The sequence below is a fragment of the Talpa europaea genome (assembly GCF_964194135.1).
Source record: "Talpa europaea genome assembly, chromosome: 14".
NCBI lineage: Eukaryota > Metazoa > Chordata > Mammalia > Eulipotyphla > Talpidae > Talpa > Talpa europaea.
The window spans coordinates 8689532-8713092 of NC_140082.1; the positions used below are offsets into that span (position 1 = coordinate 8689532).

Consider the following 23561-nt stretch of genomic DNA (forward strand, 5'->3'; position numbering starts at 1 on the left):
ACAAATGAAATAGCTAACAGTTAATTGTGGAAAATATGCAGTCATTTAAAATGTTACCTGTGACAATGTTAAATAACAAGGAAGACTAGTGATGAATAATATTAAGTACAAAAAGACTAAAAATTATATCAAAGTCATGGTATCAACTATGTAAACAAGCAAGCATACAGTCAAAAAAGCCAGAAATATACCAAAATGGGTATGACAGCTGAGCCTAAAATGCAGTATTATGAATAGTTTTGCTTTTATGTTTTGGGGTACTTACAATTTTTTTAAAATCACAAACCTGTACTGACTTTGATAAAAACACCAAAAGTAAAAAACTTTCAGTTACCTGGAGAATGAAAGAATTTCTCATATGCTCAGGTAAATTATCCAGCATCTCTGTGTAGCAGCGCATCAAACTCAAGAGCCAAAAGTTTCCAGAAGTGGAGTCTTCCTCTGCAGTGTAAGTGAATGGGTCCACCATATAAATAACAACAGCTGGAGGATAGGCTTGGCTGTCTGCAGAATCTGGCTCCGTGGGGATTCCTATTCTCTCCCTTTCTGTAACACTGTAGGGAGAGTCACTTATGAGATGGACAGAAAAAATACAGATTACACAAAATAAATCAATTCTATAGCCCACTGATTCCATGGGCAACAATTATAGATTAAATGAACATTAATATAGACAATATTACCAAAATGAAGGCAACCAAGCTGCAAGCACCAAGACAAGATAAATGAAAATGGCAATAATGGGATATCTTTCAAATTCCTCTTTTCCCCTGTAGTTAGAGTCTACAAAGATGTTTTATATTATTATTATGTTAGTAGTAATAACTTACCATTACTATTATAGGTATACATTATCCATATAATAACAGCTTACTAATAAGGTAGTAAGTTTAATAATAAGTTAAGCTTATGAGCTAGGTTATAAAAGCCCAAATTTCCTAACACCAAAGCTACGTATTAACAGTTGTTACTTTCTTCTGGGAAGAGAAAGAGAGCCCTTAACTCTATTGAGAGACTTGTAAGGTTCAGGGGTACAGAAGGAGAGTAGGTGAGGAGTTCAAGCTGAAGCCGTGTGCCTCATTCAGTGAGTCACATACCTTTCTTGTCCATCCTGTGAGGGCTGAGAGGAGCTCTGCCCAGGCTCAGTGTCTCCAACACAGCCTATGTTGCCTTGTGTCCTATCTGCAGAACTGGCCCCAGTGCTGGGGTTCTGCCCTCCAACACTACCACTGAATCCTGAAGAAGAGGTAGTGTTTATCTGGTTTATAACGGGTGCAGAGGCAGACGACGAGACCGGTGGCACAGAGGAGCCAGATGTGGAACTACTTGCAGCAGGGTTCGTAGAACTACCATTAGAGGTGGGATTAAATGCACTGCCAACTGAGGGAGCTGCTGATCCTGAATTTGAAGCTAAAGGCCCAGCATTCCCAGGTGTAGCTTGTCCCTGTGCTGCTGCTGGTGGGGCCTGGTATTTAGGTGGTATCAATAGGCTGCTATCGAGCTGCAGAGTGGCTAAATAAGGTGCTGAAAGAGTACATGCAGAGAAGAGACATTAGTGATAGTCTGCAGTGTCTGACTGAACCAGAAATTTAGAAGGGTCACTTTTTAAACAATTATATTTTCAGGCTGCAATATGCTGATCCTGACACCCAAAATGCTATCTCCACACTTGGACACATGTTTATATATTCTGCGAACCTGAGAATGAAACAGGAATAACTTAATATACTGAAAGGACCTTTACTTGAAAAGGAAGAAAAATTAATCATTTGTAACATTTTCCTTGTAGAATGACTCCATATGCCCTCATTGAAAACTGCAAGGCCATGATTCTATAGCCACCGTGGTTCATTGTGCTTCTATGTGCACTGGGCTTTACAAGCTTCAAAGATTCTTTTAGGGGATCTGGGTTAAAATTAAGCAGTTAATACCAAGTCATGCTGCTAAGTTTTCAAAATGTGGAGTAAATCAGATTATAAATTCCTTAGGCAACATTAAATTATTTTTAAAGCATCTATGGGCACATAAAAATTAGTATGTAACTATCTAGAATGTAAAAATTAAACCTTAAAAATAAATACAGTAATGGAAAACTCACATCAACTGAGACAAAAGCAGCATAATGTTGCACCCCTAACAGCTGGGAGGAGGGGGACATGAATGAAAAGTAACTTGCTATTTTACCTCTCAAATTCTACTTTGTCAAATCAATTCCCACTCACCTAGGTGATGTCGGCAAACTTGCGCATAAAGTTTCAGTCTAGAATGATTGTCATTCTCCTCGCTGCCCCACGGCTGGCTGAACCACTCACTCACAAGCTCATCAGTCAGCTTCTGCGCCACGGTCTTCCCCACACGCATGATCCCATCACGTAGCACTTTGCAGATGGGCTTGTGCTGCCCAAGCCTACACATCTGATCACACAAGAAAGGTCATTGCCAACCACAGGAACACCCCTTTATTCAACACAGAGCACTAGGGGGAAGACGCTTCACCACACACATAGAAGAATCTCCCTGTTTCTCTGAGCATCACCAGGCACAACCAAGCTGACAATGTTATTGGTCTTTTAACTATCATGTACATGTCAGTTGTCACTCTCTCCAAGATCTAGAATAGGTGCCCTGAAGAAAAGAAGTTTCTTCACCTCAGCCAATTCTTCCTGCACAAGAGACAGCGGAGCACCACCTGATTACTGGTAATCAACTAAGGAATTAACCGGACCTCTGCCTACTAAGGCTGACTGAGACATAGATCCACTAAAACCTCTTAAGTAATCCCTGCCCATAATGTTTTCCCATAAGATAACATTAAAATTTTATGGGCCATCTGTTCCACTGTAACAGACATTTGGAGATCACCAACAGCAGAGGTCACTGGAGCAGAGGGCATGCTGATCATTTTTTAAGAGTAAACTGTTTTGGCACAATGAATTCCTGTTGTGAGGCATAAAGACAAAACATTGGTGCTTAAAGACAGAGAATTAATAAAACTGCAAAAAGTAAGCTACTTCACCTGCTCACCAGCAGGACAGGCCATGTTATTAAGCCTTACTACTGCTAATGTACTGCAGGCTTACTGAGCCCTGACAGAATTCTCCAGTGTACACTCTTCTGTAGCAGGCATACATTACTGCCAAGTGAGCAATCCTAGAACAGTCATTAAGATCTGAGGAGATCTGGCGATCCCTTTATGTTCTGTAATTTAGTTGAAGGCTTTATTTGAGAGAATGGCTGGGCTTTAAAATCGCTTAGATAAGTCTTCTATGTTAGGGTAATTATGAATTAATATTAAACATCCTTGGACCAGGCACTATGTAGAAATTACTGTATCCAAAAGTTTCCTTCAGTGATTTAACTGATGCTGTTACCTCATACACTAGCATCTCCTTACTTTATAACAACACCTAAGTTTACTTATATTCTGTTATAGAATGTTTTTGAAATTCAACTTGGCATTTTATTTAAGTAATACTTTTGTAACACTCACAATATGCCCATTACAGTTTTAAGTGCTTTACAGATATTAATTTCATTTAGTCTTGCCAAATACAAAGATCTTAGCAATACAAAACTGCCAAGTATTTATTGTATATGTACTTTGGGGAAAGATATGCGACACTCTTCAAAGACAGACACGACTAGTATTTCAAAAGTAACAGGGGTTTATATGCTAAATTTATAAAGTGATCTACCTGGTTTTTACATTATTATAGTTATTACATTATTAATCTGTATCAATTTTAGTATCAAGGTGAATATCATGTTAAATAAGAATAAGAAGATATGATTCATTACACTTCCGACTCAGAATTTTTTAAGCTAAAAAATCTTCTATACTGTTTTCTTTTCACAAAGTTCATCTTCTGAAATGTCACTTTCCCCTGGAAAACAACATTTTTAAACTAAAACACATAAATGGGCAGAAAACAGCTGATGGGGTCTGAAGGTGTGTGGTATGACTGGTAGAGGAAAGTCTTCCAATGCAAGACCAAAATGGGAAAGGAATTGAACTTCCAGAAAGATTTGCCCATTTAGTTCTTTTCTTCATTGTCTATTTGCAAATCTTCCCTGAGATCTACTTTAAGGATATTTAGGATTTAGCCATAACTAGAAACAGTCAGTCTTCTGTATCTTTCTTACCTCATAAACAGCACTCAAGTCCCTGAAGAAAGTTTTGGCTCCTTCGAGCAAGGCCTCATTTTCTGGACACACCACAATATAGGCAACATCACGGTGGCCCCCATATGGGTCCAACAACAGCCTCTCCCAAAACGGCAAGGAGAACGGCGAGATGGTGAGCAAGTCCTTGTCATAGCCCACCAGGAGCGTGGGGATGGGCAATGGCTCAGGAGACTCTTCCGAACCTGAAACAACATTGTGGTTTAGGAAAAGGCTTGCAAGTATGCTTCCCACCATCTGGAAAATTTAGAAGTTCCTGGTACATTAGTTTTAAGTCCTTCATCAGAAATTTTATTGTTGGCGGACATAACTCTTTCTCGAAGGTATTCTTCAAGTCCTCTCTTTAAACAGCCCCTGATGAAGAACCTTGTTTAAATGAGTCAGGATGTTCTCATAAAGGTTCAGTTAGATCAGAGGGCAGATCACACAGTAAGCCAAAGTCAGTTTTCCAAGCAAACTATTTTTCTAAGATAAGCACTATGATCCTAAGTATAAACAAGTTGAAAGAACTTGTTCAGAAGTCCTTCCAGAAAAAAATGCAATGAGGATCAGGAAGATGAAGAGAATTTAGTAAATACTCTACACAGGAATTATTTTCCTCATTGACCTTGACTATGCCAAGGGTGTTCAGAAAACTTACTCCAAAAGTGACTATAGAAAGAGAAGAGATTATAAAAACTTAGCGGTATGAAGGAAAAGATTCCACTTTGTTAGTGAAGCAAGGACTTCTGTCCATTTTCATGACAAAAAAGTTAGAAGGAATGTAAAGGGGAAAAGAGTCTACCGTAGGTTCCCCGTCCTGCCATTTTGTGGAACTGCTGCCAGGTGAGTGGCCCCTGCACATGCTGGATATTCTCCCAGGTCCTGCCCGTGCGCTTCTTTTGGATGGCGTCTTGGAGAAAGGGCTGCAGGGACAACAGCATGCGGACCACATCCTGGGAGGAGAGCATGCTGATGTCTAGCACTGGAAGAGAAATGAAATGAAAAGGAACAGAAATCATAAAGGTGGACGGGCACGCTCCCCTTGCCTGTGTTGTTCTGGACCTCAGTTATAGTCCATGACAAAGACATCATTGGCTACAGATTCTATTCTTGGTAGATTTAAGCTATTTGACTTAGGAATCAAGAGGAAAGATCTTCTACATTTGGAGAAAACAATTTATAATTTATCACTGGAAATAATAAAGGAGGAAACAGATTGCTCTGCCTGAAAGAACTGAACTGGAAAGACAGATGGGTCTGACTTTTTAAAATCATATAAACCTGTTTTCAAGGTTTCTCTTTTCACAAGAGAGCTGCAAAAGTTTCCTTATTATTATATTACTTTTATTTACAAATATCAATGTTTTATTATATGATGAGTAGGGGTAAATAAGAACATAAGTAGAAGCTTTTAGAAACACTTCAATGTAACATTTTCACAAAATACAAAATGCAGAAGGAGAAAGACAATGCAGCCAGAGGCACATGGAAACACGGCAGAAGCAGTGACGGGATTGAAAGCCATTCACACACAAAAGAAGGGGGGTGAGCACAGTTTTGGAACAGGTGATCCGCCTGCCAGCAGGATGGGTTCCTAACCCAGAATTTGAAAACCTCTAAAACAATGCAAACTGTCCATAATTCTCATAATTCTCAACTGTTCATAATTCTCATCAAATTCTCAAAAAGACCTGAAGAAAGAGCTAATTAAAAGTTTGAGGTCATCAGCTATGAAGCCACACAGCTGGAGCAGAAGACCTTTCCTTAGTCTTACTTTTCAAGTTGAATTAGGAACGGGGCATGGATAGAAATCTAAGATTTATCTACCAAACAAACCTCAAAGGGTGCATCAGGGGTATTAAGACATTTAAGACATCTCCCTAAATCTAGCACAGACTGCAAACTGATGGCCCCCAAGAGCATTTCTTTAAACTTCAGAATGAATTTCTCCAGAGATATCATATACTAATCTAGCTTCTCTTGAAAAATGGCGAGAAACCTGGCGACTTTGGGCTGAAATCCATATTCCTGCCTAACCACCACTTGCTGGAGCTGGGGTGTGCCTGAACCCTTCAGACAGTTCTCCACCTTCCCTGCCCTGAGACCTGCCTGAGACTGAGGCAGTGCTAATCGCCCTGATCTTTAAGCCTGTGGGGTTATTTTTCTCTCATAGCAAAGAAGTGAAGCACTCCTTGCACCCACAGCTCTATTAAAAGTAGGGAAATGAAAGACTAAGAGAACCAAAGATTTGAGAAAAAATTAAAGCAGTATTTTTATTTTCTTTCTTCCTTTTTTTTTTTTTTTTTGGTGAATGCTATCACTGTGGATACAAAATAGAAAGTGAATGGATACAATATAGGGCCTTGCTTTTTGCAAATATGGCTCCCCACAGCCTTCATTTACATTATCTTTCTGGTACTTTTAAGCATCTCAATTCGAAACTCACATGGCCCCTGCAATGCACTGTGCTCCTCTTGCACCACAAAGGGACACTACCTATCGCCCTATAAAGACTGCTGCTCAGTCTGAAGGCCACTAACTAATAAAAGGAACCACCAAGATAATCATCCACATTTCTTTAGTGGGAAAAAACTACTTTAATTGATAAAGTCATCCAACAGACATTAATTAAAGGCTTGTTAAGTAAGTTTAATTAAAGGCTTGTTAAATAAGTTTAAGGGGGCCTCCCCTGGTGGTGCAGCCGTTGAGCGCTGGGCTGCGAGGCTGCCGGCGAGGGTCCCACAAAAATAAATAAATAAATAGGCAAGTAAATAAATAAATAAATAGGTAAGTAAATAAATAAATAAGTTTGAGGTCCTGCTTAAATCCAAGCAGTTATAAAGATGAATACAACTCTTGAATTCTTAAGAGTCTCCACCCCCAAAAGGCGGCCTGCTCGGCCTGCTCAGAAAACATCCACGTTCTCTACTCTATTAATATCTGTTTCACTGCTCTAGATTTTGAACTGGACTTAAGAAGCTTACGAAACCTTTCCCCCTATGTGGAGAGATGTCAGAAATGGGGTCCGTGTTTCATTCATGTTACCCCTCCAGTCTGCCCTGGGTTCTCACTACCCCGTGGAAGCAATTCTCAAAAGACACATTTAATCCTTACCAGCTGCATTTTAATGCTTGTTATCACTTCCCCTTTCTTGAAACACGAAACACAGGACCAGCAGAGCTTTCTCCCAGGCCCTCTTCTCACTCTACACTTCCCTCCTCCTCAATGGGTATCTGTGCCGCTGCCTGAGTTACCGCCTAGAGACCTAGTCCCTTTCATTACCCGAGCTCCAGGCTCGTGTAACCCCGGTGACTACTTGATGTATTTACGTGGGTCTCTCAAAAGGGATTTCTGTAACTTGGCAAACTCAATTTATAGACTTCCTCTCCAGATGTGATCTTCCTTTGGTATACCTATCTTTGAAGGACACCACTATGCGCCCAGCGTACAAGTCACAAACCTGAGTTCTATCCTTAACTACTCCAAGCTCCCAAATTCATCCCATTACCAAGCTCTGCAGTAACACTCCCTAAAACAACTCTTGAATGTTTCTACTTTCCCACCTTCTTTGTTAGGAGGTTAAGCCAAGGTATTGCTTCTTGTTTGGTCAGCTGCAGTAATCTTCCAGTCTCCCCAAATCTATCCCTGCCTTTTACTAGCCAACACCCCATGTTACAGCCAAAGCACATTTTCTTTTCTTTTTTTCTTTTTAATAATATAAATCTGATGGCAATGTCTCTTCATACAACTCTTGAATGATGTGTTTCTGCTCTCTGGATGAAGACCCAATCCGCAGCATATCTCAAAAGGCTCCTGGTAAATCTAGACCCTACTGGTGTCTATGCTTCCTTCAGTTTCTTGAAGAGTCTAAGCTCTATGTAACTCTAGACCTTCAGACTTGCCTTCCTTCTACCTGGGACACAGCTCCTTGTCCATGCTCCCTACCCTTTTTATCCAGTTAATCTCACCACTGAGATCTTAAATGTTGTTACTTCTTCAAGAAGTCTTTCCTGACCTCCATCCCAGGGTAGTCGTCCTACCCTTTTACATTATGTGTAATATTATCACATTATGTGTAATGATGATGTGCACTAATATACTTACTTGTGTAATAGTTTGATTAATTTCCATTTTACAGACTAGATTAAAACGACCCTGAGAATAGGTAGGTACTTTTGTCTCTCTCAGTTACCATTTTATTTCCCAGGCTGCACCACAGGAGACAGCTACTAAATGAGTAAGGGAAGGGAACAGCAAGTTGCTTGGCACTCTTAGAGCTTAATTCCAAAAATGTTCGTAAGCCACAGTATTCTTTATAACGGAAGAGCTAGTGGTGTGCCCCAGGAACCATGTCACTAAAGTAAAATTTGTCATAGCTACAGATCCAAAACTAATGGGAAACCAGAAGGAGAAAATATTCTGTAAACTAGTAGATTTAAACATGCAAGGGTGTACAAATGATCAGTTTACATATTCTCAGCAACTCTGCCACTCAGCAGTCACTGGTTTCCATTATGAGTTGCCTACTTAAAAATTAATATAAGTGAAAACTTCCATGAAATAATTACTCTTTCCCAAAGGTGTTTCAAAATAAGACTTTCCCCCAGACCACAGATATAGGATACCTAATATAGGTCATACTTTACTCCCATCTTATTTTTTTTGTTCAAAGAAATGAAATTAAAATTTCTGTCATCTAGAAAGTATGGTGAGCTTGCAAGTTATCATCACACTAAGATAATTTTCAAAGCTATATGTACTCTGGGAAACCTACCATTGCTATGAGGCCAAGAGTGCACAGTGGCACTCCTCACCAGAGCTTCGTCCACTTTTCCACCCGTGGGGTTATCCACATACTGCCGGCCCTGCTCCAAGGCATTAAAGCATTCCGTCCAGTAATCATTATTATCTGCTTGCACCCGGTCGTAGCTCCAGCTTACACAGGGGAGAGTTTGGCGATTATTAGCAGAAATGTAGTCCAGGAAACTCAGTGAAGCAAAAGGTTGTGTGTGTTGATTCTGGAGGAGGAGGAGAAGGCTTATAGGTGGCTCCTGGGATTTTCTGGCTCCTTCCATCTGAGGGAGGAAGTTGGTCTGACACATCATTAAGCGCCTCTCCGCAGCTTGACCAATATCAGAATTCTTCCCAAAAATATCCAACTCATCTTCCAGGAAGAGTCCCGAATTGTAGCCAAGTTTACGATTCATAATCGCACTAAACCCACAGGTACAGCGGTACTGGTCCTCATTGGAAGAATCGGGGATGTAAAGGCCAACATCCGCCCCTTTGATGTTCATGTTGCAGGCACAGATGCAACAGCTGTCAAAGTTTCTGTCTTTAAAAATATTCATCACAGAATCTGAAAGAATCAGAGTGACATAGAGGCTGTGGGCTTCGGGTATTGGCTGCATGGTGGCAGGCTCCACGGAGTTTAGGGGCCGTGTAGTAGAGGGTGTAGAGGCTGGTGACCCCTGATCGGTGCTGTCATATTTAACAGACCCTTGACCACTGGCAGTGCCCCCACCTCTGGGAGTTCTTGGGGTCCTGGGGGTTCGTGGTGTGGGGACAGAGAAGCGAGGGGTTGCTGGAGATGGCAAGACTCCTGCTCCACTGTTGCTGGCTGGGGCAGCGCTGTTTAATGTCACTGGTGTGTTCATCTGAGGCGTGTTCAGATAGTCTGGATCTGCGAGGCTCCCGACACTAGGCACGTTGCTGCAACAGACAAACAGAAACAAGTGAGGGCTGGAGCATGTCACAGATGCTGAACACGCAGGCATTGCAATCACTTGCTGAGCATTTCTTATCATTTGTGTGTGCTATCACTTGGTATGTTCAATTTTCTCCTTAAAAAAAAAAAAAAAGGATTCAAAGGATTACGTAAGTGAGGTCTGTGGAAAAGCAAGAAGCAAAGTATGAAGAATAATTTAATTCAGTACTTTCCTTCTATTTATTCCACATTTTAGCAATTCTCATCCTTAATCATTTGAGGGAATGTTTACTATTTTTATAAGAAAGCATGATGCTGGTGAACAGAATCTGAAAAACTAGAAGTACTAAATGGAACTTTAACACATGAGTTCAGATGCTAAATTAGCTAGAAGACCAAAGGATGAAACTTCCATCTAATTTGCAATTACATTTTTGTCATTTTTTGAAATTGAAAGTCTCCCAGTGTACTTCTCTGAAGCTACCATTAATGTATGATTTTAAAGTATTGATAGAATAAAAAACACATGAATGTTCAATACTTTTCTACTTTTCAAAATGCAGCCCTATGTATGTTTGTATTTTTATAGCAATGAGTGACCACAAAGGAATGCTATTTTAAGAAATCCAAAACGGTCGGTATTGTTGTTTAATTAATAGCTGCTAAGTGGCCTTAGTGTTCATTAGGTGGCTACAAGTACATGTACATGTTACATCACAGCTTCCAATGTTCTAAGAGATTTCTGTAGGGTGGTAGGCAATTCTAGCTCATTTTTCATCTCTCAATATGCCATGCATTACCTGTAGCACAATTATTTTTAGTTCCCAGAGACTAATCACACCGTGTTGTCCATTTTCTTATAAGCAGTGACTTCATTTGGGAGTAACCACATTGAAAACAGAAGTACCTGCAATGCTCTGCTGTTTTATTATTGTAAACAGTTTCTTGATATAAATTCTTAGATGGACATGTGAAACAAAGTATGGGACAATTCTTTTTACTTGGAAGGTAACAAAAGAATACAGAATTAGTTGAATTCATAATATTCTTTTTTTAAAAAGGTTTATTTATTTATACAAGAACTGGGGTACAGGCCAGATCCACGGGAGGGTGAGAGGATTCACCAGAGACAGAGCGGGGAACAGAATAGGCAGACTGACTGAAATACACTGCTGAGGGGAGCAGCAGGCGAGACAGCAAAGGTCTGCCATGCCATGTGGGACCCTCGCCGGCCAGCCGGGATCAAACTGGCACTGCATAGGCTGCGGACAGCTTCACAGCGCTGCGCTCAACCGCCTGCACCACCAGGGGAGGCCCGAATTCATAATATTCTTGATATCTATTGATACTGTGCTTTAAACCAATATTCTGCTGATAAACCATGTTTATTCACTTCTAACTTGAAAGAAGAATGTCATAAAGTAATGGCTCTTCAAATAATTTTCTTGTGATTTTTAACTAGCTATATCTAAACTACCAGCCTGAAAATCCTCAGACATTATAAAGAACTTTTAAATCTGAGGTAGAGTGGAACCTTTGAGCACAGATTTTTTTTTTTTTAAGATATATTTATTTATACAAGCACTGGGTACAGTCAGAAACGCGGGAAGGCGAGAGAATTCACCAGAGCCAGAGCGGGGAGCAGAGCAGGCAGAAGGACCAAAGTACACTGCTGAGGAGCAGCCAGGGATCGAACTGGCGCTACAGAGGCTGCGAGCAGCTTTGCAACCCAGCGCTCAACCGCTGCGCCACCGGGGAGACCCTGAGCACAGATTTTTAAAAAGCTTGATTAGTAATCACTGCTATCTCAGAGACCAAAATAGTAAGTGTATAATAGTGATCTTTACCCTAATTAGACTTCTTTCAACTTTTTCCATCCAATGAAACCATAAAATTATTATACTATTCATATCAGAAAAGGAACTATGACTACTAACTAAAAATCTAAGTAATCAGATTGATCCCTAGGTAGTAAGAAAGGTTTATCCTGTAGAGTAACCCGATTTTTCCCAATCAACAAAAGAACTAAGTGGGGAGGGGCACAGCGGACTGTGGGGGAGGACTGTGGGTGTTCTGATGGTGGGTCTGGTGTGGTAGCACCTGAAGTGGGAGAGCCTATACCTCTAAATTACAAACGCCATTGTAAGCCAATATTAAATTAATTAAAAAGAATGAACTGAGTATCAACCACGTGCTACATGCTAAAAATTCAACAGTGGAAAAGAGAAAGAAAAGCTAGCTCATAGCAAGGATGGTAAGTGTTAAGCAAGTGAAGACTGGTCTGCTGAGTAGGGAGGCTCACTGAAGTGTAATGGAAACCACAGCAGAAGGATTTCACATAATCTAAGACTGTGCTGCCATTAGTCTGTATGCTACAGTTAATTCATGTAAATAAAACTAAAAATTCGGTCTTGAGCTTAAGTAGACAAATTTAAGCGGTTCACAAGTACATGACCAGGATATCATGTGCCTTATTGGAAGATGCAATATGACCTTCCTTCATCATTGAAAGTTCTGTTCATTGTGCCAGGTTAGACTCTTTGGGATGGCAAATCACTTATTTAATAGATCTAAATCTAAATTATTTAAATTATTTATTATTTAAACAATATAGCAAAGAGATGCATGCCACCTTTTTGAGAGCCTGCGTATGTCAGAGACTGAAATGTTAAGTGGGTTTCTAAAGCTGCTGCATCATGTGTCTGTAGCCAGCACGTTCTAGCCTCCTGTGCTGGAGCGCTCCAGTTTTACTGCAGTATCCCTAACAAAACCCAGGTACACCTGGAGCACGCAGCAGTCAGCACACAGGTCAGGTGCTCACAACAGGGTGCTTTTAGCACACTCTCCCATACTGCGCATGAGTTGCTACTTCTACAACCTTTAGTTGTAGAGCCTCCCAAAATTCTGGTGTGGGAAGCATGACAGAATTATCCTATTTTAAAGACGGGAAGACAACTCAGGTAAAATGGTCAGTTAAGGTCATATAGAAAAAACAAAGAGGCGGGAATTTGAGTCCTGTGGCATGGTGGCCCTACCTCCCCAAGTCTAGGATTCTCTCATGCTACTTCTTCTTCAAAAATTTTCATTCTGATACTGACTTTACTTATGCAAGCATAAGCCTGTTCATCACAGTAGAGATTTCATCAAGATGAAGACAGACTCTGGATCACAAATTTCTCATTGGCTCCCAAAATGAAAATTTTTAAAAAGGAAATTTACATCAAAATCTACATCTCCAGTCTCCCACACTCCTGCCTGAACAATTTCCTGCAATTGAAGAGCAAATGTCCCTTTATTCATTTTTTTTAAGATTTATTTTTTATTCATATAATAGCTGGGGTACAGGCCAGAGGCGCGGGAGGGTGAGAGGATTCACCAGAGACAGAGTGGGGAGCAGAACAGGCAGATGGACCGAAGTACACTGCTGAGGGGAGCAGGAGGCGAGACAGGAGAGGTCTACTGAGCCATGTGAGCTGTGCTCCCTGGCTGGCCGGGAATTAACCCGCGCTACAGAGGCTGCAGACAGCTCAACTCGTTGCACAGCCTTGCGCTCAACTCATTGCACCACTGGGGAGGCCTGCAAATGTCCCTTTAAATGGAGCAACAGCTCAACATAGACCCTGGTTGTTCCTACCACCACTCAGATCCACATATTGTTCACCTGGTCCTAATTGAGCTTATGGCCTTTCATTTTATATCATTTAAGTTATTTTGTTAAGAATTTATTAATCACAAGGAAAACTGACTCTGCAGTATTGATTTAAGTATTACTTCGGAGGGCCTCTCTGGTGGCACAAGGGGTTAAGTCTCAGCACTATGAAGCAATCTGCAGCCACTGAGGCGTGAGTTCAATCCCCAACCAGGGAGCAGCAGACCTCTCCGTCTCACCCGCTGCTCCCCTCAGTAGTGTGTTTCAGTCAATCTAACTGTTCTGTTCCCCACTCTGCCTCTGGTGAATCTTCTCACCACCACCCCTCCCGCTTCTGGCCTGCACCCCAGCTTTTGTATGCATATATAATGATTCTTAAAAAAATAAGTATTACTTTGGGAGAGTATGAAACATAAGCTGCAAATAAACACCTTCTTTTCCTTCCCTCATATTGAGCCACCAGTGTGCCGCTGCTTTTTTACATGATGTGGGGTCAGTAGCAGAGAAAATGATCTATATTACCACTGATACTTGTATTAAGGGACCTTAAGTAAACAAATTTGAAACCACTCATTTATGTACAACAAAGTGTTTACCACCACCAACCAAAAAATATTACCAACTCCAGTCTAGCGGTTCATTCTGTGGTTGGCATTCATATGCTATTGAATGAACATGAACATCATGGTTCTCTATACAAATAAATAGCCCTTAATTTTTCCACGTGTAGGACATCTACTTTAGAAAATAATATACATTGTCATCATAAAATATTATGCCTAAAAACATGAATGGCAAATATAGGAAAGTTTCAAATGATAAACAATTGTCATCATTTTAAATAAAAATGTAGTTAAAATAAAAATCACATTAAATACAGCAATAACTTGACACAATCCTTGCACATACTTGTAGCCATCTCTAATGAAAGTGGCTGCAGGTGGCATGGGCAGTTGTTCAATTTTTGGAGGAATTGCCCATGAAGGCCGAAACAGACAGGCATCAGGTATCTTCAGAGGTAGCAGGCATTGGCTCGGCAACATCTTCAGTGGAGCAAACATGGAGGATCCCACAAAAGGTTGAAAAGTTGGAGTTTTGTGCACATATGAAAAGTCCTGTGACAACAAAATAGGGTCAATAGTAATGCTGGTAAAAAACACAGCATACACCATAATATTTTTTTTTAAAAAAAGATTTATTTATTCATTTATTTTATGCAAGCACTGGGAACAGTCAGAAGCGCGAGAGGGTGAGAGAATTCACCAGAGCCAGAGCAGGGAGCAGAGCAGGCAGAAGGACCGAAGCACACTGCTGAGGGGAGCAGCAGGCAGCAGGAGAGGTCTGCGTGCCATGTGGGACCCTCCTCCAGTGGCCAGGGAGCAGCCAGGGATCGAACCGGCACTGCAGAGGCTGCGGGCAGCTTCGCAACCCAGCGCTCAACCACGGCGCCACCGGGGAGGCCTTACACCATAATATTGACAGTAACAAAATGGACCATAATTCAGCATTTCGCTTATCTGACAATGGAAAATGCTAATGCCAAAATCTCAAATCAAGACACTAATTAATTTACCATGTAATGTACCTCATCATCCAATTCAAAGGGTTCTTAGAAACTTGTATACATGTGGCATAAAGAAGATGTCTATAAATCCACTGGAAAACCACACTGCCTTATAAAATTAACACACTGGCAACTACCTTTATTTCCTCTGGCTTGGGGCTTCCTAATCCATCTTCCACTTCCATTTTGAATTCAGTGAGCTGTGCTGAAACCATACTGACCATCGGGCTCTCCATCATGCCCAATGCTGTCACTGTCTCTGAACTGATGCCATCTTTATAATTCATCACAGGAGAAAAGGCAGGATGCTGTTCCAAAGAAGGAGGGGTGGGGAACATCCTTTGCAGGTCTGCAACTGCTGGAAAAAAAATCTCTTTTAATAGGCAGGACTTCTAGAAATAACATCCCAGTTCATAGCCAGGTGCCCTATCTGACATCCAAAATAATGTTAATTGAATAGTCATATCTGTTACACAATAGATTATTAATGACAGAAGTCTTTGATAAAGAGGCCATCAGCAGAAAATTATCCTTTTCTGGGATTTTGCCAATCTTCTTGATGCTTTATGATTCATATTAATTAAGTGAATGAAATCTCCATGACATACATTTTTCTTCCCAACAAATGATTCCCTGAAAATTCAAAGGAGATGAACTAAGTAGAAACTGGAAGCACTCAGATGGAGTAACCACTTTATTAAAACTCTAGGCCTGCTTAGCAGTAAGCATTGAAGATTCCCAAATTAGACAACAAATGTAACACAGTAAATATTACATGGAAAATTTACCAGAAAATAAAATTTGTTTGAAGCAAGAATGATGATTTACATGTAGTAGATTACTCAGCTAGCTTGACAACCCACTATCCTCACAGCTGCTTTTTTGGGGAAATGGTTCCATACTCTTCCCAAACTGACACTGAAATGAAACTTCCTAGTTCAGCTTAATAAGCCTACGTAGAACTGAGGGACAATTTACTGAAAATAAACTGGGGGCTAAGGGAGGTATCGACATATCTTTTAATAAGTACCTAAAAGAGTGATTCTTAACCCTTCTAATATCATTGTAATATGCCTGAGTTTAACCATCATCATTAATGATGGCTCCTTAAGGTACTGATTCAAAGTAGAAGTAAATGTAATGAAATAAAAGTTGTAGTTGTGCCACTAGGGGGTGTTCAGTACAGCAAGTTTTTTTAATAAAGTATGGAGCCAGCAATTTAAAATCATAATTTGGAATTGTATTGGATGTACCAATTTTCAATTACAATATCCTCTCTAGCATTTTCAACATCTAAAGAGGCAAACAGAAACCACTGAATAGACTCAGATCCAGCTTTGAATCAGAAGTTAATGAAGAATAACTGTACACATCCTGCCTGGGCCATAGCCTAAGGCAGAGCTGCTAAGAAGGCCGGCGGGGCTGGGTCCTGCTATCCAGGGCTCCTAGAGCAGCGCTGCTATGTCAGGTCACTTTCTCCCTCAGGCCTCAGTTCCTTCCTCTCAAAGGGAAGATGTGATTAGCTGTGGAGTTTTCATCAGGCTCGCTTTCTTTCCTTTGGTTATGGGGAAGGGGAAAAGCTTCCACCATAAGAAGGCAGAAAAAAAGGTGACAACCTCTGGATCAGACGATCTTTACCATCAAGTTAAATGGTTTTCCATGTTAATTTATTACCATACAATCCTGAATAGGTGTAGGGGCCTCAGGTGCTTATCCAAGAAGGGGGGGTGGGGAGGAAAAGGCCAATAGGTAAGGTTTCAGATTCCAACTTTCGCTTCCATTAGAGAAGCTCCATTTCTATTTATTTTCTACAGTAGAATTTGATATGGGATTGCATTTGAAAAAGTGGCACCTGCTGCTGCTAAGAAAAGAAATAAAAAAAACTAACAATCAGGTGACCTTCAAGGTCCTATCTTGCTATGAGAGCATTTCACCTTTAATGAACCTAACAATGCACAGAACTAGGATACAAGCCAAGCCAAGCCAAGCTGGGAGTAACTACAGAACCACTGGACATACTATATAACTGACACATGCTAGGGCAGAAAAACAGGTCCATAGCAGCAGCCAGATCAGTATGTTTTTTTAAAAAAAAAACAAAGCTGAACACTGTAACCTAAACAAGGTAACTTGAATACATCTATCACCTTTAACTGTTAGTCTCCATTTCTTTTCTTAATCCAAAGACTGACTAGCTACTAGTCAATTTTAATATGATTAATTTGTGCCTATCTTTTAAACTGTGACTACTTAATAAATTCTTCAAACTCACATTACATTATAACTCATATTACATTATAAATCTTAATCACCAGTGTAGATTTTTAGAAAATTCTCTTTAAGCTAAAATGATAAGGAACATAAACAAAGCCTTTCTTTCACTTGCAAGGATTCTGGCTATGGTACAAAATTCTGCTAAGATTTATTTTATTAAATTAGTTTTCGAATTTCCTCTAAGAAATATAATAAAGGCATTTTTTAACTTAGAATCACTGGGCTTCTTTGATGCTACTTATACAGATAAATAGCTCGCTTTTCTAATACAGTTATTTATGTATCTCAGTTTTCAAAACTTCAACCACCTTGATAATTTTTAGCAAAGGTAAAAAGTACACACAAAAAAACATGTAATATGAGATTCTACCTGACAGAGATTCATTTTAAAAAGTGGTATTCACCATTCTGATTAACATATATTCTTAAGGAAGACTCTTATTCTTGCTAGATTCAATTTCTACATCTGTAAAATGGGAATAATATCCATCCCACATTTGTGGAGCATGTTAATGAAATAATGTGTGCATAGAAGAGAATCCTTTGCTGTGTACATCTAGACATTCAGTAAGTGATAAATTAGTCCTCCCTTTCATTTCTGCTTTAATTGGGGAAAGATGGAAATGCCATTAAGTTACAGAGAATTTGTGGGAAAGATGACACTAAAGAAGGTTTAAGACAATCTGAGGAGAAGATAAATCAAAATGGGTAAGGCAGAAAGATGACAGAGATCCAGAGAAACATTTTGTGTCCACAACAGAAAACCACAATTTGTTTATTCAGTTTTCTTCTGAGAAAATGGCTGAAGTGGGGGTCTGAACAGAATGGACTGGTGTCTTGCCCACAGGGCTCCTTACTTTTACCTTGCTTGTCCTTCAAAATCCACTTCAGATGGAACTTATTAAGGACACCAACTGTCTCTTATTCTGTATTTCAAGTATTCATGTGCAGGACTGAAGTCCCCCAATACAAGCATGATCACAGCCCTCATAATACTGTCCCTAAACCAGAGTACCTACAGGGTCCCATGAAAATAGTGAGTTGCTTTTGTAGAATTATTTATAATTATTTATAATCATTTATATGAAGCAACTCAAGTTCAACTCTTTCATTTCACCTCCTCAAAGATTCATATTTCAAACTCACATGCTTGCAAAGACAAAATATATAAACAAATAGTTAATCACAAAACTTACAACACAATACTCTCTTCCACTGATTTGCGATGCTCAACGAACCTAGTTGTTCCTGCATTTGCTTTCCTCACTGTTAAATGCACAAATAAATAGCTATGAACTTAGTCTCCAACAGTGTCCACTTGCCACATGTGACTATTAAGCACTCAAAATAAACACCAGATTCCAAAAGCAAGAATGTAAGACTTTCAATATTTTTAAGCTGATTACATGTAAAAATGACAATATTGGAGAAAGTAGGCAAAATAAAATATACAATTAAACTAATTGCACATTGCTCTTTTTAACTTTTTAATATAACTACTAGAAAATTTGAAGTTACTTTACATGGCTCTCATTTGTGGTTCACCTTGTATATCTACTGAATGGTACTGTTCCAGACATTAAGTTTTATAATATGTTTTTCTATGTCAATGTATAATGAAAAGCTATCACAAAGATGAGAACTTCTTGCAAAACTATTTTCATTGCCATGCTTTGGGAGAAAATACTGCATATATGTCCACAACATGTCAACAAATATATATACACACACACACCCCTGTAGACACTGAACAGGTCCTCTTGACTCCCGTATGTCCATATTTTTTTTTACAATTTATTTGTTTGTTTGTTTGTTTGTGTATTTATGCAAGAACTGGGGTACAGGCCAGATGCACGGGAGGGTGAGAGGATTCACCAGAGACAGAGCGGGGAACAGAACATGCAGACTGACAAAATACACTGTTGAGGGAAGCAGAGGGCGCGACAGGAGAGGTCTGCTGTGCCACATGGGACCCTCGCTGGCTGGCTGGGATCGAACCGGCGCTGTAGAGGCTGCGGACAGCTTCACAGTGCGGCTCTCAACCACCTGCGCCACCAGAGGAGGCCCTATATATTTTTTTAATCTATGTTTTCTTGATGCTAAAATTTCCATGCTTTATTTCAAAGTCATTAACTTTAATAACCTGTCATTTCTTTTTAAAACATTTTTTAAATGATGGCAGTGATATAATCATGCTTTTATCATCTCCAAAAATTTCCAATGCAAGAGTAGAAAGTATGCTAAGTACAAAATGCCGTACCCTTCCTCACTCACAATCCCAAATACCCTTCCTCACTCACAATCACTATAACATGGGAGAGGTCTTCTCAATTCCTTTTCTCTATATTTTCACTGTGTGTGTGTGAAGCATAAAAATAGGACTAACCTTTCTTAAGCACAGATAGAAACATGTCTACTATTTATTATAAATTATTTTCCCTTGATTATTTTAAAATTGTTTTAACAATTCACAAAATAATTCAATAGAATTTATTTATAACCAATTCTTTATTGATGTACATAGGAACCTTAGCATAGTTGTTCTTTTTTTTTAATTCCACCCTTAAGGCTGCACATAAGAAGTCAAATGAATATTGTAAATAATTGGGACTTAATAATCTCCTGTTGCTAAGGTAGATCTTAGGAGTTCTCATCACAAGAGAAAAAACCTGCAACCACGTGTGGTGAGGGATGTTAGCTATCTTACTGTGGTGGTCATTTTGCAATGCGCACATACATACATATATCGAACTACTAATGTTCCAAACCTGAGACCAATACAATGAAACCACTTTGTGAGTAAATGAGAAAATGAACAGAGTACACAGTATACTTCACTGGGCAATGTATGCTAGCAGGATGGTTTGTGAGTGAATCTTGGACATTTCAACATTTAACATCGATTGCCATGCATCACAGTGTCAACAAGAGTAGAGGATTAGCTGCTTCAATACAAGGGATAAAGCTCACTTAGCTGACCTATTCCATATGCATCTACTTTGCTATTTCATTTAATCTGTGACTTCCATGTTTGTAAAATTCTGCAGTACAGAGTAATAAAAGAAGAAAAATGTTTAATTAAAAAAAACTACAGCAACTGGCTGGCCATCATTATTCATTTTCATACATGTCATGCTTGAAAAAGCTTTGCATATTTTAAAAAGCTATGGATCCACTAAAGCTGTCAAAATCCAATCTCTGTATACTTCAAACTTCTACATCTGAGTAAATCAGCACTACATTTATAGGTTCATAAAACTTTTTGACTCATCCCTATGACATGGTGGTTTTTCCTCTCAATTTGTTCTCATTACCAGCTGAAGTTAATGAGAAGGTATTAAAAAATGATTTGCAATAGAATTATGTTTCTGCTTCTGAGTACCCACATAAGCTACACCCTGACTTTCTTTTCTCATGCAGAATACTGTGGTTTCTTAAAGAGTAACGACATAAACAGGAAATTTCTCATCTTGTCACCATATTTAATAAAACTAGTTGACCTCAAAAGAAAACACACAAACTTCAGAATGAATCTAAAAATGGGTGAAGAAAACAACTATTCATTATCCCATGTGAATTAAATGTATGAAAATGGAAACATTTTTTACAGAAAGTCTCCTGAGCAGCATTTATCCTACTAGAAAAGGTTATTAGAACAGCAAATGTAAAATAAGTTTTTCCACATTTTTTTTTTTTTTGGTGGGACCCTCGCCGGCGGCTGGGGAACGAAGCGGTGCCGCAGAGGCTGCGGGCAGCCTCGCAGCCCAGGGCTTAACCGCTGCGCCACCAGGGGAAACCCAAGTTTTTCCACATTTTAAACCCTAAGTATTAATTACTAATTTGAAAAAAGGAAAAGGAATGCAAATGCAGATGGTTTCTTAGCTGCCCACCATCTCAGGAATACTAACTTACACAAAATTTAATTCATAGCAAATTATCCTGGCAAAAGGAAAAAAAAAAATTGAGGAGAATTTCAGATAAGGCATCAATGAATGTGAGACTATTACATTTAAGTAACAGGTAGCAACCGAAACTCAGTCCATCTACTCTACTCACTTGGTGGGTAAGGAACAGCAGCTCTTCCATCCTTCCCAAGAGGTCGGTCTTCTGTCCCAACTGTGGGCAATTTTGATGAACGGAGTGCAGGTGATACAGCCTAAAGACATTATTGAAACAGTAAACCATTTGTATTTAAGTAGAGCAGCAGTCAACTATTTCTTAGTGTGTGCCTACTGACATTTAAAAATAAAGGAAAGATGCTTCCTTCCAAAGTATTCAACAGGTGAACATCTAGAAATACCAGCAAATGGTGTAGCAAAGGAGATGGCGATCAAGCATGAGCAACTGAGTGACGTGGCCTCTGCTCATGGACCTGGGAAGAAAGACTGCACCATCAAAGCAGAGTTTGCAGACCTTAAACAAATTCGACCCCCTCAAGATGATTAGAGTAGTAGTTTCAGGACAGTGACTACATAAAAGTGGTGCTTCCAGGTAGTAATCTGCTACCAGCCTGGTTCTCCTTCTGTCTGGCAGCAGGCATCTGTGAAAGAGATGAGCTCAAGCCTTCCCCAACTATTATTTTATTTTTCATCACAAGAATACAAAAAAATTCTGACTATTTCTAAACTCACTGTTTATCTTCATAAAAAATAGCCTTATCTCATGTAATTATTGAAATATACAGAGATTTCTCTTGATTTGTTATTCAAAACAAATTAAGTCCCTTACAAATTAAGATAATCTTAAAGGTTATCTTCAAGAATGCAAGTGAATTGGTGGTAAGCTAAAGTACAACAAAGCTAAAAACAAGATTCTTACAAACAGAAAACTTTTATTTACTATTTCTTCCATATCATAGAGTTGAAATGTAAAATTAGATCCAAAGACATTTGTGAAAAAAACATAGCCAACAGTGTCTCCCAACTCCAGTTACAAGGAAGATAAACGTAGCAAATGATTCTAAGGTGAACTGTTTCCTTGACTAAATGCCAGATTAGAAATTGGAGTACAGGAAAAGAACACTCCCATAACAGAAATAAAATTATCTTAGAAATGTCCAACTCTACTCTGATTATTAGCATTACTAAGAATATATTCAAAAAACAAAGTATATACTTCCTCAGTAAGTCCGATAGTAATTCACTATTTGTACAGAGATTAAGTACAATGCTTCAGAGTAGAGAAAATAATCATCAGAGATCTTGGCTGTAAATAGCAAAAGGTTACTCTGCAATGCTTGTTTTTTTTTCCCTTTTTCTCTTCTTTCTTTCGACTATTTCTTTCTGGTTCCTATTATTCATACTTTATTCCCACTATTACCATCAAACCATGTAACTGAACTCTCAGGATCATTAAAACCAACTCTAGGTAATGCCTGGCTTTAGGAAAATAATCAAGTTCAAAAATGATCTCCCATGCCTGGATTAAAAGAATAAAGATATCTGTCGTTTCTTCTACCCAAGAATTTTTCACATTGCCATGTCCTTTTCTTTCATGTAGCCACTGCCTGAATTTAGGGCCTCCTGTTTCAATCCAGCAAAAATAACCAAATAGTACCCTGTTTTCTGTGTAGCAAGATTGATGAAAAACAGCACCAGTTCAATTCTACACTTAGCAGCCTTCAGAGGAACACATTACCAGTAGAGTTCAAAGGTCAAAGCCCTAGTTTTGGCCAAAAACTTCCTAGCTCTAGGAATCTTTACCCATTATTTAGAATACAGACTGTTGATTATTCCCCCAAGGTCCAGTTAATTCACTCTTGTTGCTTAACAAGGCTCATTCCAGGCTCAAACTAATGCCCCTCACACACAGCTCTTACTCTCCCGGTCTTTCCACATTTCATGGCCATTATGATCTCACCATGTTCAAAGCACTTCTAATACTAATGTTGTATAATATCTGTTAATCAGATACATTTTATTTTAAAGCGAGAATGGGTTTTAGAAATTTGATTCCTACTTAACCCTCAAGCCGTAACTTAAACACTGCTGTCTGACTGTCACTTTGTACTTAAAGGATTTAGATCAATTATTGCAATCACAACAATAAGTATACTTTAACTTCATTTTATTGCTTTCCCCTAAGCCTGTGAGTGGCTCAAGTATAAGGGTGGTAATTGAATAATATGTGTAACCTCAATGATTAGCTTGAGTGCTTGCCACAAAGGAATCGACCATCAAATCATTAACAAATGTATGTAAAAT

At 39.2% G+C, this 23561-nt stretch overlaps 1 protein-coding gene across 1 annotated transcript in view; it reads right to left on the reverse strand.

Annotated features, from left to right (window-relative positions):
* Positions 1 to 23561, reverse strand: part of MED13L (mediator complex subunit 13L) — a gene marked incomplete at both ends in the record, with an annotated part of 253459 nt that overhangs the window by 15576 nt on the left and 214322 nt on the right. Inside the window, 9 exons of the mRNA XM_084254298.1 lie at positions 335 to 554; positions 1098 to 1524; positions 2223 to 2415; positions 4144 to 4367; positions 4967 to 5146; positions 8939 to 9876; positions 14430 to 14635; positions 15222 to 15442; positions 21415 to 21514. Of these exons, the coding sequence (XP_084110424.1) occupies positions 335 to 554; positions 1098 to 1524; positions 2223 to 2415; positions 4144 to 4367; positions 4967 to 5146; positions 8939 to 9876; positions 14430 to 14635; positions 15222 to 15442; positions 21415 to 21514 (2709 nt within the window). The remainder of the gene's footprint in view (positions 1 to 334; positions 555 to 1097; positions 1525 to 2222; positions 2416 to 4143; positions 4368 to 4966; positions 5147 to 8938; positions 9877 to 14429; positions 14636 to 15221; positions 15443 to 21414; positions 21515 to 23561) is intronic.